This window comes from Zootoca vivipara, chromosome 4 (assembly GCF_965207765.1).
Source record: "Zootoca vivipara chromosome 4, rZooViv2.hap1.1, whole genome shotgun sequence".
Classification (NCBI taxonomy): Eukaryota; Metazoa; Chordata; class Lepidosauria; order Squamata; family Lacertidae; genus Zootoca; species Zootoca vivipara.
In genome coordinates this window covers 70,827,589-70,845,527 of record NC_142587.1, presented here as the reverse complement: position 1 = coordinate 70,845,527, position 17,939 = coordinate 70,827,589, and the positions used below count along the sequence as shown (strand labels likewise).

Below are 17,939 nucleotides of genomic sequence, written 5' to 3'. Positions count from 1 at the left end.
TCTGTCCTGGTCACCCATCTTCAGATACACACTATTGAACCCAGAAGATTGCAGGACAGGACACCTAGTCAGGGGGATGCAATCCTCTATGTGCAGGTGTAATTTGCCAGACAGTAAGGATGGCGTTAACTGGAATTGTAGTCGGTAGATTTGGCTCTCTAAATTCAGTTTCAGATAGATTCATTCCTCAGAAGATTCTGCAAACAGAAATTCTAATGACATGAAAGAAGTATTGAAAGCTGGCGCCTAAGGACATGTCGCCCAGCTTCTTATTTAAGAACAGTTTTAATGATTTCAGTGAAACTATTCTGACGAAAGTACAGCAGTCTGGGGACTGCAGTCTTAATTCCATGAATGGTAAGTATAGGATGCAATGGTATACCTGGTTTGGAGTATGATATGTCATTCTCATCATATCTTCTGGGGCTTGAAAGACCAGGTTGTGTTTTGCTGAAAACTAAAAATAATAAATTGATAGTAGTTGTAATTATGATTTCTTTTAAATCCAATTTTTATTTTCTGAGGTGGCTTTGCTTGTATGTAACTAGTATCAATAGTAAGAGTAATTTTTTGGAAAAGCTTTTGAATCGGTTGGTTTTTAACTAATCAAGTTTAAGCACAATTCACAAATGACAACATCTTAATGAAGATGTCTTTGAGGATCTTAAACTAAGAGGAACACATTTTCTTTTGAAAAACTATACTCATCTGTCACAAACAGAAAAGGGGAATCCAATATTTTTCTTCTTCTTCAAACTTGGACACATAGGATATTCTAAAGGTTTCACAACATGTTGAGGTCAGTATATTTTGCTGAATATTTATATTTAAAATACTTATTAATTTCAGGAGAGCAACATCAGATCCACTTTGCTTTCTCTTGTGGAAATCCATTTACTGTACATGGCACCTGTGCTATGTTGCCATACAAATGGCAGGTAGGAGAAGGCACTAAGAAGGAGTGACCTAATCTGTCAACTACAGTAAAATGGAAATAATTATCTGTACAAACCTACGTAGTGCCCTATTGCCTGCTAGCAAGTGATGCAAAGGGACAGGTGAGTTTTACTCATCTGTCCAATACACGGGTAGTATATTCTGTGCATGAGCTACATATTAGAATTACATTTTGCACTATTCAACTAGCAAGTAAATACACAGGGTGGGATCCAAAGAACTCTGTTAGGCATGCCAAAGGGGTTTGAGGTGCCCAGTGGAAATTTTAACCTTTTTAAAAAAACCGAATAGCAGATCTCTATAGGGAATAACAGTTCCTTCACTTTCAAAAACCAGATTGCCATTTGGCAGGAGGAATCGCTGTACTAGAAAAACAAGTTTGAAGCTTCCATGCGGACATGGAACTCATTGTACAGGGCTTTGGATTCCAGCCACAATGAGCTTCTAGGGTACGTGTTTGTGTGGTGTGTGCATGTCTGTTCCCATCCTCTCTTAGCCCCATCAAGCATTCAAATTATGCACAATCTGGAATGGTGGGGAAGAGCTGGATGGGGTGCAGCAGGTTTGCACAGACTGCCCATTCTCCAGAGTATTCTGTGCTGAGAGAAGGGGAACAGAAATACCTGAACCGAGCCCCAAGGGGGACCTTTCACCTAGGTGCAGTGCGCCTATATGGGGAAGGACTGAACACCCAGTGTGGTGGCCCAATGCCTTTTACAGGATTAAAACAGCAACAACCAAAAAAATCTAACTCGGTGCTTTCCCCCAAGATTATCACCAAAATGGTTGTGTTTGCTTATGATACACACCTCCATATTCTTATGGTGCTAACCAAAGGCACTAGTTAGTGATACACCTAACATTCAAGCTATAAAAGGCACTAATTGTATCTCACTCACTATCTTACACTGCTGTGTCACATTTCAACTCTGAAGAAGCAATTCAGCATTTCTTGAATGAAAATGCATTGCATTTTCCTTTTTTCAAGTCCTTCACTTTCCCATGGGGCAGGCCTCCTACCATGTATCAATATATTTTTCACCTCAAATGCAGCCAACCATTTCCCCCCCTATCATTGCCTAGTATTTAGTTGTTAAAAACATTTACCGGTATGCTATGTATGGTTTTGCATACTTTCCATGCGGAAAAGTTACTCCTTTTCATTTCATGCAGATGTTTTTGTAGCGCTTGGCTGGCCTTATTACAATCAACACCGCAAGCCTTAGGCTTTAAAACCACCCACAAAAATCAGAGGACAACAAAAAAGCCTTTTGTGCCACGAAGCCAAGAAGAGGTTCACTTTGAGGACAGTGTAGGGAAGTACTATATTAATGGAATAAATAACGTTCAGGACGGGAGAAGATATCCTATAAATAACTCTCATTTATGAAGCCAGAGGTAAAAAGGGAAAACAACCACCACTAATAACTGGTGATTATTTAAGGGCAATCTAGCACACGGAGGTAATAGAACTGTAGAGCTGGAAGGAATCCCTAGGGTCATCTAGTCCAGCCCTCTGTTATGCAGAAATCTCAACTAATTCATGCCCAGGACCTCATCAGCATACTAGCTGATGTGGAAAGGGAACCAATTTTCTTGTATCAAGCTACAAACATTGCCTACTGACAAAAAACAACTCTCCACCCAAAGCATTGGGATGTTTCAACTTTTCATTCAGATGTAATTTATTATAAAAACAAATTTCAGCATATAAAATTGAATTAAAGGATAATGACCCATCAGAACTAGCAGGCTGCAATTATCGAATACAGTCTGTGGTCACTCTTAGGCTCTGCATCTGTATTTTCCCACATAGCCAAAAGAAAATTTAGACCATGCCTTCTGAGGTCCTTAGACACATTTTTGGAATCAAGGAAATCAAAATAACAATGTTGACAAAGGCAGCTCAGAAATAGTTATTCTTTCTTCCAGAATCTCCGTCACACCTAACCCAGTTTCCAGCGCTTCCAGCTTTTGCTCCTGCAGAACATTACACTTCCACGCAGTATCCTTTACCTAATATTCTTTTAATGCTGTGCCTGTACCTGTGAAATTTTACCTCTCTTCTTTGCCATGCACAAAGTTAAAGGCCTTGATTTCACATTGTCCTCTGAATTTGAAGAATCCTCTACTATTTTGCCTTAGAATCTAAACACCTTCTGGTTTAATGCCAGCATTCACATGGTCGATTTCTCTCTCTCTCTTTAGTATTACTGTTCTATTGAAATATTTTCATTGGTTTTGTTCCGATGTTAACAAGTTAACAAGTTAAATGCGCATACATTACGGGCTTGCTGTATATCCATTTTTTGTAAATGCTATTTGGCTGGAGAAGTGCACTGCAAAATTTGGAGGACTGCAAATTTTGAAAGATGGCTGTGTTTCATGTTGTTTTGGAAAGTGTGGATTTTGTAGGTGCACTTTTACATGCCTGCTCCGGACAACATGTCTGTACAAAATTAATTAGTACCAGGAGGCTAGGTTCTGAGCAATCAGCAAACTGCAATGGTCAGGTTTTTTTTATTTTAAGGAAAACAGAAAGCTTTTCACAAAGACCAGACAATGGAGATATTGAAAGTAAGAAAATCATATGCCATGTTAGAGTCACACAATACGTGTGTTCTCTATGTGTCCTGGAACAGATGAATTAATAGGAAATTTCATAATATGTTCCATAAAGAAAGCAAAGAAAGTTTAAAAACACAATTTGACAAGAGACTGCAAGATATTTAAAAATGCATCTCCAATCTGAATTCTGTGGTGTAACAAGCTAAGCAGTCCACCACATAAACTCACGATCTGCTTCACTAACTTTTGGAGTTCATATTTCCTACTGCATATACTGTGCTGAGCATTTCCCTCATCAGTGTTTTTTTTTCTAGAAAAAATATGTGCCAGTATTCACAATGAAGTTGTTACAGTTAAGTACCACACTTTTAACCATTGCTTTTTTTCTAGGAAAAAAGCCTCCAGAAAAGTACCTCCAGAAAAATAATAATCACTGCTCCTGATAGAAGTAAATCGGAGCCCCTGTGCTGAGGGGTCACATCCAAGAAACATCAATAATAGACTTTAGATCACATCTAACATTACCAGTTTCACTCCTGGGAATAAGCTACAAGTTACTCCCATGATTAAATCTGTATTAGGACAGACACTCATGTCTAGACATAAGCCAGAGTTAGAGAAACATAGATTTGCTTGGCTCATGAGCAGATATGAGTGTGAGTCCTTCCAACGTTATAATTTCATCAATAGGATGACCAACAAGGAAAAAATTATGGGGACAAGTCATGTACACTACATGAAATAGGAACCTTTTTCAATATAATTTTAGGGTGATGTCTACTGTGTTATTTTTAGAGGGGAAAGTGATAAAAAAAATCTTAATAATAATATTTTTTTTAGAAGAAACTCTAAAAACATATGGAAGGGAGAATTCTGTATAATGCTGCATGCATTATACAGAAAATGCCCACCATCCACAAACCAAATTAATTTACGTCAATTGAATTAAAGGATTTGTTTGCAAATATGGCAGACTTGGATGAATGGTTCATTGCCAACAGAAAGTACACAAGCAACCTTGGAGATTTTACAAGGAAAAAGTTGCATGATTCATAGCTCTTGGCGAAAGGAACTATGTTTTTCCTTTTTGCATAAATGAAGAGCTATCAGAGTACTGTGCAAAATATAACAACCATCTTAACAAAGGCATCTTTTCAGAAACTTAAACCTCACCATAAATTGGCCACCCAGAGCGTTTCTAAATGAAAAGAAATCTCTCCCTCTGGTATACTTTAAATACTGCAGAGGAAATCCAGGGAAAAAAAATCAATGAAGCCTTCCAAGAAAGTGTGCTTGAAATAGTAACTAAAATGCCAGGTAAATAGTAAAACCTGATGGACTGACTTCTGAAATTATGAAGGGATTTGTGGATCTCAGACTCAACTAAGTTAATTTAGGAGAAGAAAAATTAAATTATGAAGGTGATCATTCCTGTTATCTGATCAATATCCACATTAAGAGTAAAGCCTGCCTTGGAAACTTGAAACATGCCAAAAATCTGCAATCAAAATAAGTCATAACTTCTATAAGGCAGAAGGACTAGTCCAGGCATCCCCAAACTGCGGCCCTCCAGATGTTTTGGCCTACAACTCCCATGATCCCTAGCTAACAGGACCAGTGGTCAGGGATGATGGGAACTGTAGTCCAAAACATCTGGAGGGCCGAAGTTTGGGGATGCCTGGACTAGGAGACCCCAATCAAGGATTTGCCAGAATGTCAGCATGTCCACATTTGACTATGCTGATCACCTCTTTGGGACGTAAAAAGGGCATGGAATCCAGCTTGCCTCCATGCAAGCGCCAGACTAGCAGTTCACAAACAGTTCAGGAGCGCTGACAGAACACACCCACCCAGATGTGCTGGCTCCCACCATTGACCACTGGCACCAATGGGAGTTTCCCTCCAATGTTAAAGTACAGCTTTGTGGGGTAGGTGTAGGAGGCAAGGTTCTGTTTCTGACTGGGCTCTCTAGTGGCTTTTATTTACCATAAAAACAATACATGCACTGTTAAAACATGTGATTGTGTGAGGTGTCGTTTGGCACATGCTCAATCACATTATTTGAAACTGTGTCTTGGGCACTAAGATCCTCTTCAGCATGTGCTGCAAACATACCGTTTTCCCCTTCTAAGATAAAAGGGAGATCCTAATACATCAACAGGACTTTTATGACAGCAACAATAGCATCCTGATGCCTTCTTTCTTGCCAATTCAATATGCAAGGGACAAGGTGTCTCAAAGACCTACAGCTCTTTCCACCAAAGCAGCTTGCAGGCAGATAAAAAACTGCTGGTTTAATAGGGTAGCCATGTGTTCTACTTTACAGAGGACGGTCCTCTATTGGAAGAGCTGCCAGATGACAACCCTCTGTTTCTAGGAACCCTCTGTATGAGGGTTGACCAATCCAAATCTGGTTCAAAGATAAGTAATTACCGGTATAAAAAGGGAGAGCAAGAGCCTTGACAATGCCCATCAGCAGTTTGCTGGTCAGCAGACTGGCAAACAACTCATCTAATGTCTTCTTCGTTAAGGTGAGATGTATTGTATTTCTATTTAAATTCTAGATTTTTTTCCTTCTAAATTTGTGCCGATGTATATAATCTCTCCCCCCCCCCAATGCAAGTTGATAGTGCGGGGCCACCAATCTGCATCAGGGTCATATCAGAGGGGGGAAATTACCCACCCCATGCTAAAGTTCTAATCCAGATTGCTCCTCCTGCACTGGCAATTTTGTACTTAAAGGCAAAGATGTGGAGTTAATGTAGTATCTAGCTTGTTTGGCGCTGCCAGCTGAACTGCTACAAATTGCCCAGAAATCCTGTTTGAGCCTACTGAAATCTTGTCCTCTCCCTCTGCATTACCCACATGTGGAGAGGCTATGGAAGTGCTGCTCAGCTGAATGTGCATATGATTATGGGGAGCAAAATTTGTGTGGTCTCCCCATATTACTTTTCCTTATGTGCATGTAAACTTGAGAGATTTAGGCTTATTGTTGCATTTTACATCCTTATTTATTTTTGTCCAGAGTACCAAACTATTCAAATAACATCTGTCCTGAAAAAGGCAACGTAAGAGAATAATAATAATAATTACCCAGCCTTGTTGGTGTGGCTTTTGGAGCAGGTGGCTGGGGTGCTGAAGGAACTGGTTGCATTTCACTTGAAGCTATAGTGAAAGAAATGGCCAAACCTTTATAAAGAGCATCGGTGCAAAATTCACCTTACAAGTCTGTAAGACCCCATTGTCATACAGGGCCTTCTGAGGACATAATTTTGCAAGCTAAAGAAAGATAATTGAAAGAAGTGGAAATTGGTTGCATCACAATCCATCATGTACAGAACTAAAGAAAACATTACCATTTCAATATAGCTTTTTAATGAAATATTAAAGAAGTGAAGTTAAAATGATTGTTAGGTGTATTTTAAAAACTTGCCATTACCCAATGTTTCCGTGGGCATTTGAAGTGTGTGAGATGTTTTAGTTTTAGGAATTTCTGGCAACTTGTGTGGAACTAGAAGTTGGAAAAAGAAGAAGAAGCCCAATGTATTAGTATTCAAAATACTGAAAATAAATACTTACTACTTAGTGATTTAGTGTAACAAACAGACAGAAAATCTAATTAATCTCTATGTTTCGGTGGTGGTGGACAATCTCACTTTGTTAGGCTGTGGTGAGCAACTATTTTATTTGCTAATCTCCACTGAATCAATACAACCATACAACAGCAAGACAAAACAGGCCTAAACTAGTTGCACATATAGACTGACCAAATTAAAAGGAGCAAATTTACAAAGACTGGGCCAAATACAGGAGAGATCACACAGGTATGAATCATAATTGAGGTTTTAATTCAAAATAGCTGAAAGTGCCAATAGTAATAATACTAATTTTTTATTTATACCCTGCCCGTCTGACTGGGTATCCCGAGCCACTCCCAACAGAATACCATCATCATCGTCATCATCATCAACAATAAAGCGACAAAACATTAAACATTACAAACTTCCCTAAACCTGCCATAGGGTGAAGATGATGTGGCATGTGAGAAAGATTGTGATAATATATACCCAAACCATTATCTTTTATTATAAATATAATAACAACACACACACACACACATTTTGGAAGTTAATTATCTGGTTATTTGTGATTATTTTCATATTTATCTAGAAATCTATAGATGTACTCTGTGTCTTATGCCTAAGACATTTTCTAATGATTCCAGAAACCTTTTCTTAAGAATTAACACATAATTCTCTTAAACGTTATTTTTGGTTCTTTATGATTTTTTCTTTTTCTTTATGAGTGAACCTTTGTGATCTGCATGGTATTTATGGTTCACAATATTCTCCCTCTCCCTCTGGCTTAATTTAATACTCTATTGAGTCAGCCATAAAATAGAAAGGTTTCTATAATATTATTTTTGTGATAGAAAGTGGTATAGATAAACAAAAGGAAAATTAGCTGATGAATTCAGATCATTGCCTGTAGAATAGCTCATATAGGCAGACTTGCAAGTAAAATGTTGCTGGATCTTTTTGTAATATTAAAAATTAATATACATGGAATCCAACTGTTATGTATAAATTTTGCCAATTCTGTCTTTAGAGGGGCATAATTTTCTTGGAAATTGCTTTATTTCCTATTGTGAGCAATAAAAAAACCCGTGGGATTGACTTTAAATCCTTTTCTGTTCATATTCAGTATAATTCCTTACAATTTTAAACAAGTGCTAGCAATATATATTTGTTTAGTCGTTTAGTCGTGTCCGACTCTTCGTGACCCCATGGACCATAGCACGCCAGGCACTCCTGTCTTGCACTGCCTCCCGCAGTTTGGTCAAACTCATGTTCGTAGCTTCGAGAACACTGTCCAACCATCTTGTCCTCTGTCGTCCCCTTCTCCTAGTGCCCTCAATCTTTCCCAACATCAGGGTCTTTTCCAAGGATTCTTCTCTTCTCATGAGGTGGCCAAAGTATTGGAGCCTCAGCTTCACGATCTGTCCTTCCAGGGAGCACTCAGGGCTGATTTCCTTAAGAATGGATAGGTTTGATCTTCTTGCAGCCCATGGGACTCTCAAGAGTCTCCTCCAGCACCATAATTCAAAAGCATCAATTCTTCGGCGATCAGCCTTCTTTATGGTCCAGCTCTCACTTCCATACATCACTACTGGGAAAACCATAGCTTTAACTATACGGACCTTTGTCGGCAAAGTGATGTCTCTGCTTTTTAAGATGCTGTCTAGGTTTGTCATTGCTTTTCTCCCAAGAAGCAGGCGTCTTTTAATTTCGTGACTGCTGTCACCATCTGCAGTGATCAAGGAGCCCAAGAAAGTAAAATCTCTCACTGCCTCCATTTCTTCCCCTTCTATTTGCCAGGAGGTGATGGGACCAGTGGCCATGATCTTGGTTTTTTTGATGTTGAGCTTCAGACCATATTTTGCGCTCTCCTCTTTCACCCTCATTAAAAGGTTCTTTAATTCCTCCTCGCTTTCTGCCATCAAGGTTGTGTCATCTGCATATCTGAGGTTGTTGATATTTCTTCCGGCAATCTTAATTCCGGCTTGGGATTCATCTAGTCCAGCCTTTCGCATGATGAATTCTGCATATAAGTTAAATAAGCAGGGAGACAATATACAACCTTGTTGTACTCCTTTCCCAATTTTGAACCACTCAGTTGTTCCATATCCAGTTCTAACTGTAGCTTCTTGTCCCACATAGAGATTTCTCAGGAGACAGATGAGGTGATCAGGCACTCCCATTTCTTTAAGAACTTGCCATAGTTTGCTGTGGTCGACACAGTCAAAGGCTTTTGCATAGTCAATGAAGCAGAAGTAGACGTTTTTCTGGAACTCTCTAGCTTTCTCCATAATCCAGCGCATGTTTGCTATTTGGTCTCTGGTTCCTCTGCCCTTTCGAAATCCAGCTTGCACTTCTGGGAGTTCTCGGTCCACATACTGCCTAAGCCTGCCTTGTAGAATTTTAAGCATAACCTTGCTAGCGTGTGAAATGAGCGCAATTGTGCGGTAGTTGGAGCATTCTTTGGCACTGCCCTTCTTTGGAATTGGGATGTAGACTGATCTTCTCCAATCCTCTGGCCATTGCTGAGTTTTCCAAACTTGCTGGCATATTGGGTGTAGCACCTTAACAGCATCATCTTTTAAAATTTTAAATAGTTCAGCTGGAATATCATCACTTCCACTGGCCTTGTTATTAGCAATGCTTTCTAAGGCCCATTTGACTTCACTCTCCAAGATGTCTGGCTCAAGGTCAGCAACCACACTACCTGGGGTGTATGAGACCTCCATATCTTTCTGGTATAATTCCTCTGTGTATTCTTGCCACCTCTTCTTGATGTCTTCTGCTTCTGTTAGGTCCTTACCACTTTTGTCCTTGATTATGGTAATCTTTGTACGAAATGTTCCTTTCATATCTCCAATTTTCTTGAACAGATCTCTGGTTTTCCCCATTCTATTGTTTTCCTCTATTTCTTTGCATTGCTCATTTAAGAAGACCCTCTTGTCTCTCCTTGCTGTTTTTTGGAAATCTGCATTCAGTTTCCTGTATCTTTCCCTATCTCCCTTGCATTTTGCTTGCCTCCTCTCCTCCGCTATTTGTAAGGCCTCGTTGGATAGCCATTTTGCTTTCTTGCATTTCCTTTTCCTTGGGATGGTTTTCGTTGCTGCCTCCTGTATAATGTTACGAGCCTCCATCCATAGTTCTTCAGGCACTCTGTCCACCAAATCTAAATCCTTAAACCTGTTCCTCACTTCCACTGTGTATTCATAAGGGATTTGATTCAGATTGTATCTTACTGGCCCAGTGGTTTTTCCTACTTTCTTCAGTTTAAGCTGGAATTTTGCTATAAGAAGCTGATGATCTGAGTTACAGTCAGCTCCAGGTCTTGTTTTTGCTGACTGTATAGAGCTTCTCCATCTTTGGCTGCAGAGAATATAATCAATCTGATTTCGATGCTGCCCATTTGGTGATATCCATGTGTAGAGTCGTCTCTTGTGTTGTTGGAAGAGAGTGTTTGTGATGACCAGCTTGTTCTCTTGACAGAACTCTATTAGCCTTTGCCCTGCTTCATTTTGAACTCCAAGGCCAAACTTGCCAGTTGTTCCTTTTATCTCTTGATTCCCTACTTTAGCATTCCAATCCCCTGTAATGAGAAGAACATCCTTCTTTGGTGTCATTTCTAGAAGTTGTTGTAGGTCTTCATAGAATTGGTCAATTTCACTTTCTTCAGCACCGGTAGTTGGTGCATAAACTTGGATTACTGTGATGTTAAAAGGTCTGCCTTGGATTCGTATCGAGATCATTCTGTCATTTTTGAGATTGCATCCCATTACAGCTTTTGCCACTCTTTTGTTGACTATGAGGGCCACTCCATTTCTGCTACAGGATTCTTGCCCACAGTAGTAGATATGATAGTCACCCGAACTGAATTCGCCCATTCCCTTCCATTTTAGTTCACTGATGCCCAGGATGTCGATATTTATTCTTGTCATCTCATTTTTGACCACATCCAGCTTACCTCCTCTCATGGTTCTTACATTCCAGGTTCCTATGCAATATTTTTCTTTACAGCATCGGACTTTCCTTTCGCTTCCAGGCATATCCGCAACTGAGTGTCCTTTCGGCTTTGGCCCAGCCGCTTCATCAGCTCTGAATCTACTTGTACTTGTCCTCCGCTCTTCCTCAGTAGCATGTTGGACGCCTTCCGACCTGAGGGGCTCATCTTCCAGCGTCATAACTTTTATATGCCTGTTGTCTTTGTCCATGGAGTTTTCTTGGCAGGGATACTGGAGTGGCTTGCCAGTTCCTTCTCCAGGTGGATCACGTTTAGTCAAAACTCTCCAGTATGACCTGTCCATCTTGGGTGGCCCTGCATGGCATAGCTCATAGCTTCTCTGAGTTATTCAAGCCCCTTCGCCACGACAAGGCATTGATCCATGAAGGGGAGCAATATATATTATATGAGCCTATTTTTATTGCCTGACATCAGTGGTGTAAGGAACCATAGATTCACTTTCATACCCAAAGCTTTCCTTTCCATTCAGTAATAATAGCTTTGAATTAACTTCTCAGAGGCCACTTGTTCATAAGATTCCTAACTCTCCATTATGGTTCAAATTTAATTCAATCAAAATATATTCTTCTTTATATACTCATCTTATTTAACTAGAAAGATTATCTTTAAAATAATTAATGAGAAAGGTGCTTTGCAGGCTTTGTAAAGTTGTAATGATCAGCTTTAACTGAAACAGGTATCCTTATTTATGTCCATACACTCCCCACCACCACATTGCAGTGATTACTTCCTGGTTATACGACAGCCATGACTTCAGTAATACAATAAAATTGTTTCTCTTTAACATATATGCACCTACACATACCAGAGGTAGCCTTCAGCAGCCCTGTGTCTGCAGCAGAAATACTATGTACAGAATGTGTGTCAAGTGGCAATTCAACCAAAGGTTTTGAAGACTCCACTTCCCTTTCAGTGTGAGCTAAAGAGAGAGAGAGTTAACATCCTTTCTTTAGACATTCAGGACACTATGGCCACATTATGCAAAGCAGGACAGGGTGATGAAGACAACTTCACAAAGATAATATTTTGTCTTCAAGGGAGCTTCCAGACTTCCACTATCTTCAGGTGGTATTCAGCCACATACCTGCAGATTCAGGTTGCACAATTAAAGCTGATTTTGTGTAACAAATCTGCTCCCCTCCTAACCCCCCCCAAAAAAACCCAGACTGCTAGTGATAAGGGAAGTGAAGGATAATGATTGCTTGATGCAATATTGTATAATTACCCCGCGAACAAATCACAACGAATACTCAATAAATAGCCAACATTGTCTGCAAACTTTGTGCAAACACATCAGGATAAATGCTCAACAAACAGGTCACCCAGAAGCATCTTTTGTCTCACTCCTTGAATAGTCAGGATGTATTTTGCTGAAGAAAATTTGATTTTTTTAAAGTTGACAATACAAAAAGACATTAAATATCTCTCCCAGCTAGCAAGCATGTTTTCCAAAATCACTGAAAGAAACACTGAAAAGATGCTAAAAAGCAACAGAGACCACAATCTTATGCATGCTTCCTTAGCTTTAAGTCACACTAAATTCAATACTGAGCAAACAGGTATAGGGTCACAACTATATTTCAAGAATGCTCCATGAATACAGGAAGCTGGTGCAAGTCTGATTGCATTCCCCTGCATGGCAGTAACTACTTGCTTATCTATTATGTAGCAGTTGATTCTGTTTCATATGTATGCACCCACACATATCAGAGGTAGCCTTCAGTAGCCCTAGGTCTGCAATGGAAATGCCATAAACAAAGTATTTACCCAGTGTGTCAAGTGGCAATTTAGCCAAAGGAGTTTTATTAAGTTTTGAGGATTCTGGTTCACTTTCAGAATGAGCTTTAAAAAAGAAAGAGAAAAGGGTTAATATTATTTCTTTATTGGAACGAGGACACCACATTCTGCTAGCACAGCAGTTACAATTCTACCATAATGTTCCTAAAGCGCTGCTATCAAAAGTTGGTCACATTGAGCATGTGGGGTATATGCAGCCTCATATAACCAACATGCTTAACTGTAATTAATGCATGAAGGGGTTAAGACCAGAGAGTAAGCTGTCCTGCCACGTTCAGCAAGGTCCTTCACCTTGGGAGGAAATGTTACCAAATTCTTCTTTTTTTCTACTTCTGCCATATGAACCTGACCAGTAAGGATGTCTAAGATGGATGCTCTATGTTTAGACTTAGCAAGGCTTCCGCAAGCCATCTTTGTGTTGCTATACAAAAAATATAGAAACTTTTACCACTTTTTGAAACTAAGTTGTACTGCCTTTTTTTTTTTTTTGCTGCTATATGGAGAAGCACATGGATCTGACCTTTGAAGAATTTGTAAGTAAACCATTTGTAACTTACCAAACATGTAGTCTCTTTCTCTGCAAAGGGGAAGTGGGGAGTTTTGAAAGAAACTTAGAAGGGAAAATTTAAAGGATCTAACAGCCTATAGTTTCATGCTTTATTTTGCTGCATGTTTTGTGATTTTAAATCTCTGCAGGGGCTCGCTCACTAAATAGTACTTGCAGCACAGGAAGGATGTATTTTACCTGGAGAGCTCTTTGTTTCTTCTGAGGCACTGGCAGCTGTAGGTTTGCTGCTTCCCCAGTCTAGTTCAGTCATAGCTGCAAGATTTAAAAAGTTAGCATAATTCTTAGTGTAGGGTAGGATATCCAAGTATAATTGAATTAGGTCAAGTAGCATGTAACAAAAGAAACCTCATTTCAGAATATAAGGTCATTGTTAGACATTTAAAACTCTTTGATCATTCAATCAAGGAAGGATATGTACAACTATTTATAAAACACAGTATCTTGGGCTTTCTTTCAAAGTAATTTCTCCTTGAAAATAGGCAAAGGTGTAACTAACAATAGCCAGTTCCAGTGATCATTTTGGATTTATGCAAGGGAAAAATTCATTGGTGGTTTGAGTAATTTAGGAGACCAAGTTAGAAGAGTGAAGAAATATCAGAAAGCGTGAATAAATACAAGCTGTATTATAAAGAGAAAAGTGGTAAATGGAATAAGGAAGGGATCAAATAATGGAAAAGTACATTTACTGTATTGTGTTTTCAAAAACAAATAAGAAAAGGATGAAAATGTTCTGATAATGAAAGGACACCAACATCATTTTCATATAAGTTTAAAAACTTGACAGTGAACCAAATATTACACTGAGCATAAAAGCACATATACAGTATTTCACCAGAAATGTACGGTCACTGAAACTCCATGATATAGTTTTTTTCAGCTTGTGATTGAAAACCATTCACTCAATTTACCCTTAAAGATCATGCATGAAAAAATATCTGGATAATTGTAGTGGCTACCTAAGACTCTGTAGAAAAGATACAACAGTGCATCCAGACCACCTCTCCATCTCCAAGAAGGGATACGGCTGGTTCAGGAGGTTGGTAGAGGCACTACCAAGTTATTGGATATTATTTGCATATCCAATGGCAATGCTGGATCTAAAAACCAGCCGCAAGTTGTAGATGTCTGATTAATGTGTCCTTTCCCCCTGTATACCCCCTTTTAAAACCAGTATTCTAAAATATATCCATCGTCTTCTGCTTCATAGTTTGCCTCTTCCATGTTACTGAAACAACTAGCAGTGCAATCCTATGCATAATTTTTTGGCTTCTGTGGTGGTTCTTCTTAAACAGGGCTGTCTTTACCGGGGGTGCAAGGGGTGTGGGGCACCCGGGTGCCGAATTCAGGGGGGACCAGATGTATACCTACTGTATACCGGTCCCTCTTGATCGGTGGCAGTGAAAAGTAATGGAGCAAAAGTCCCCGCCCCCCTCCTCCGTCACTCTGCTACTCTGTAGTGTTAAATATTCCCAACGAGTCAGGAAACAAAAGCTGTTTTTTCTGCTGTGTCATTGTTACAGGTGAGCGATTTCCACGCTAAAAAAAAGGTCAACAACTTTGGCTTCCCGCCCTCCCCTCTTTGCAGCCTGCCGGTGCATATGCTAAAGACGGCTCTGCCCTTAAATATGTGCACACTGGATTGCAGCCAAAATATCACAGGCAAAAAAGGAACCCCCAAAAACAGCTTGCTATAATGCAACAGAAAACATTAAACTGGACAAGTGCCAGAGTGTGTCCCTGATTGCTGGGTAGGACTCATTTAAGCATTATCCCAATTAAAGACACCTCAGCTATCAAGCAGACTGTTCCATCTGTAACTGTTTCTTCAGCATATAGAAGTGAAAAAGTATTAGATGGGAGTGCAGTTGACCTCTATAAAGGTTTAATAATCACAACACACAAACAGAATATTAAATGAGCTTCCGAATCAGAAAATTCCTGAAGTTTATAACTCATATAAAAGAAAATGGCTGTACAGAGATGCTGTGGGAAATAGTTAACATGCAGGAAAATGAGAATACCTCAGTACATTTTGCCTAACTGATGTAAGCTCAGCTTTATGTAGTGTTTTATTAATGTGGTCTAAATAAATGAATGGTTAATTGAGCACACAATCTAATTAAAATAAAATAAACAATAGAAATAAACAGGAAAAAATAATCACCTGGCTGGGATTGGGGAGAGATTTCTTGTACTTCTGGTGTCTTGGATTCCGCAGGCCATTCCTGGGTTTCATTCTTAGCTTTTTAAAGAAAATGTAGGATTTAGTAAACACATATATTATCCATTACAACTACAAAGAATGTGACAAGAAGCAAAGGATCTAAATTTTTGGAAAGTAAATTCCCTAACTTCTCATTGTTCTTCTTTTCTTAATGATAATTGACCCAGCATGACTACCATAAACACTAACATCCCTGATGTCGCCAGTGGCCTCAAAACGGGAGACAGTTGAAAACACCCCTTCCAAACCAGACCACATCATATAATAGTGTTTCACATAAGCTAGTCTGATGGACCTTGGTACATGCACAAGTAAGTAAACAAAAAAATTCAAAACCACTAATTTTTCATTAGCAAACGAAGTTAGGATACCACAACCACAAAATTCAGGATATTGAACTTCATCTGCAAATTATTATTTTGAATTTTCTCATTAAATGGCAATTCAGAGTCTCATCAACTTTGAAGCCTGAACAGAAGATGGTCTTCCCAAATAATATCAATTTTTTAAACGTTATTGATTTTCAGAAAACCACAACAAACTCAAGAACCCTGTAGAGTCTATTAAGGCTGCACCCTTATTTTTCTGTAAGTCCTTTCACACCAAAAGATCTTTCCGTATTGTTTCTCAGATATTTAGTTCCTTCCTGCTTCTCCTCCTAGTCAGTTGGTGTTTAACTTCATAACTCCACATGTAAGCTTTGTTTGCCAGGAGTAATAAACCTTAAGTTTATTTATTCCTTCAAACAGCATTCTTAGCAGACTGTTTATTTGTGTACTCTGCTGCAATATATATGTGGAACCCCAACAATGTTGTCTTGTAATACAGTTAATCTCTGTAAAATCTTTTAGACAAAATTGACTAAATAAAGGGTATGTTGCCCTAAGCTTCCATAGTCTTTCCAACATTTTGAATCTATTGACTTATTTATTTTAACTGGCAAATGTGGATACATGTGATGTGCCATCAATGGATAATTTTAAGTGTGAGGCATCGTGATACCATTTATGTTCGGTATTCGTCATCTTTCATGAGCAAAATCTCTGAATTGTGCTTTTTTTACCTAGCCTATGTTTTCCTCCTAGTTAAGATAGTCTGTCATCTACTAAGCTTTTGATCTTGCAGGTCAAGTAAGTTTACTTGAAAAAGAGGAGTTATTTTGGGGGGGAAACACAGTTTTGACCGTTCATATATGGTCCTAAACAGGACAACATATATTTAGACCATTCATGTATTTTAGACAATTTAATTTTGTAAAAAGAGGCTTATATTTTAAACTTTCCAATTTATTTACCTTTTTAAAGATTTGCACACCCCTTTGCAGCCGCCTTTGATCAGCTCATTGGTGCCAGCTATGAACTTTGCTTTAGGCAGGGAACAGCTCCACTTGGTGATTCCGGATCAGAAACTCCTGAGCACAGCCAATCCCTATCTGGTTTGCCAGCCACCAGCAATCACCAAATCAGTGCCAGCTGCAAATTCCACTTTCAGCAGGGATCAGCTCCAGTTTTCCCCTAGGCACTCTCAAATACTTGGTAACACAAGGCTAACAGGTTGTGTGATGCTTTCAGTGACCAATGGAGGAAGACCCACAATGGTGAAACATTCCCACTCGATTTCCAAACATGGATGTCTAGCCATCTTGGAATGTCAGAAGCTGGGCAGACCTGATTTACATGCTTCCAAATCCAGCTACTTGTTTCTGCTTACCCGATGTTTTCTCTGGTCTTTCAGAGATATCCAGTGATGGCAGTTTCTGTCGTGTTCCATTGAAATCTGGTACAATAAGGTGCACTACACAGGAAGGTAAAGGAGTTGTTCATTCAGGAGTAATTTTTTTAAGTTGATGGTTGTAAATAAAAACTAATATAAAGGGTTAGTGGTGTGGAGAGAGAGCAGTAGGGAAAGAAGATATAATCACGATGAAGGTACTAGTTTCATATTGTAAGTACTACAACCTCTTTAACAGCCTCAACCAAGTTCCCATGCAAGCGTTTTATCTTTATGGAAAACATTTCAACTTTATGGAAAACATTTTTTACTTACCTGCTGGAGACAAGTAAAGGGTTGCCCCCACTTTACTCATAAATAAAGATAACAACAGTGTAGCTACCAGCAGTTTTAAGAAAATGCCTTTCCTTATCTCTCTCTGCTCAGATACAATAGTAGTAAGAAAGATGCAAAGCAAATAATTATAAGAAAAGAGAAAACTCTAAAAGATAAGGGTTGAAA

General features: G+C 39.0%; 1 protein-coding gene across 38 annotated transcripts in view; it reads right to left on the bottom strand.

The window, feature by feature from the left end:
* Nucleotides 1-17,939, bottom strand: part of ABI3BP (ABI family member 3 binding protein) — a 137,589-nt gene that overhangs the window by 60,174 nt on the left and 59,476 nt on the right. For 28 of the 38 annotated variants that reach the window (XM_088668137.1, XM_060273724.2, XM_088668152.1 and 25 more), the window contains 8 exons: nt 17,418-17,501; nt 15,648-15,725; nt 13,661-13,735; nt 12,886-12,960; nt 11,924-12,037; nt 6,965-7,036; nt 6,619-6,690; nt 383-457 (listed from right to left, as the gene is read on the bottom strand). In XM_088668137.1, coding sequence (XP_088524263.1) covers nt 383-457; nt 6,619-6,690; nt 6,965-7,036; nt 11,924-12,037; nt 12,886-12,960; nt 13,661-13,735; nt 15,648-15,725; nt 17,418-17,501 — 645 coding nt within the window. The remainder of the gene's footprint in view (nt 1-382; nt 458-6,618; nt 6,691-6,964; nt 7,037-11,923; nt 12,038-12,885; nt 12,961-13,660; nt 13,736-15,647; nt 15,726-17,417; nt 17,502-17,939) is intronic. The other 10 variants (XM_088668155.1, XM_088668158.1, XM_088668166.1 and 7 more) reach the window with 3 other exon arrangements.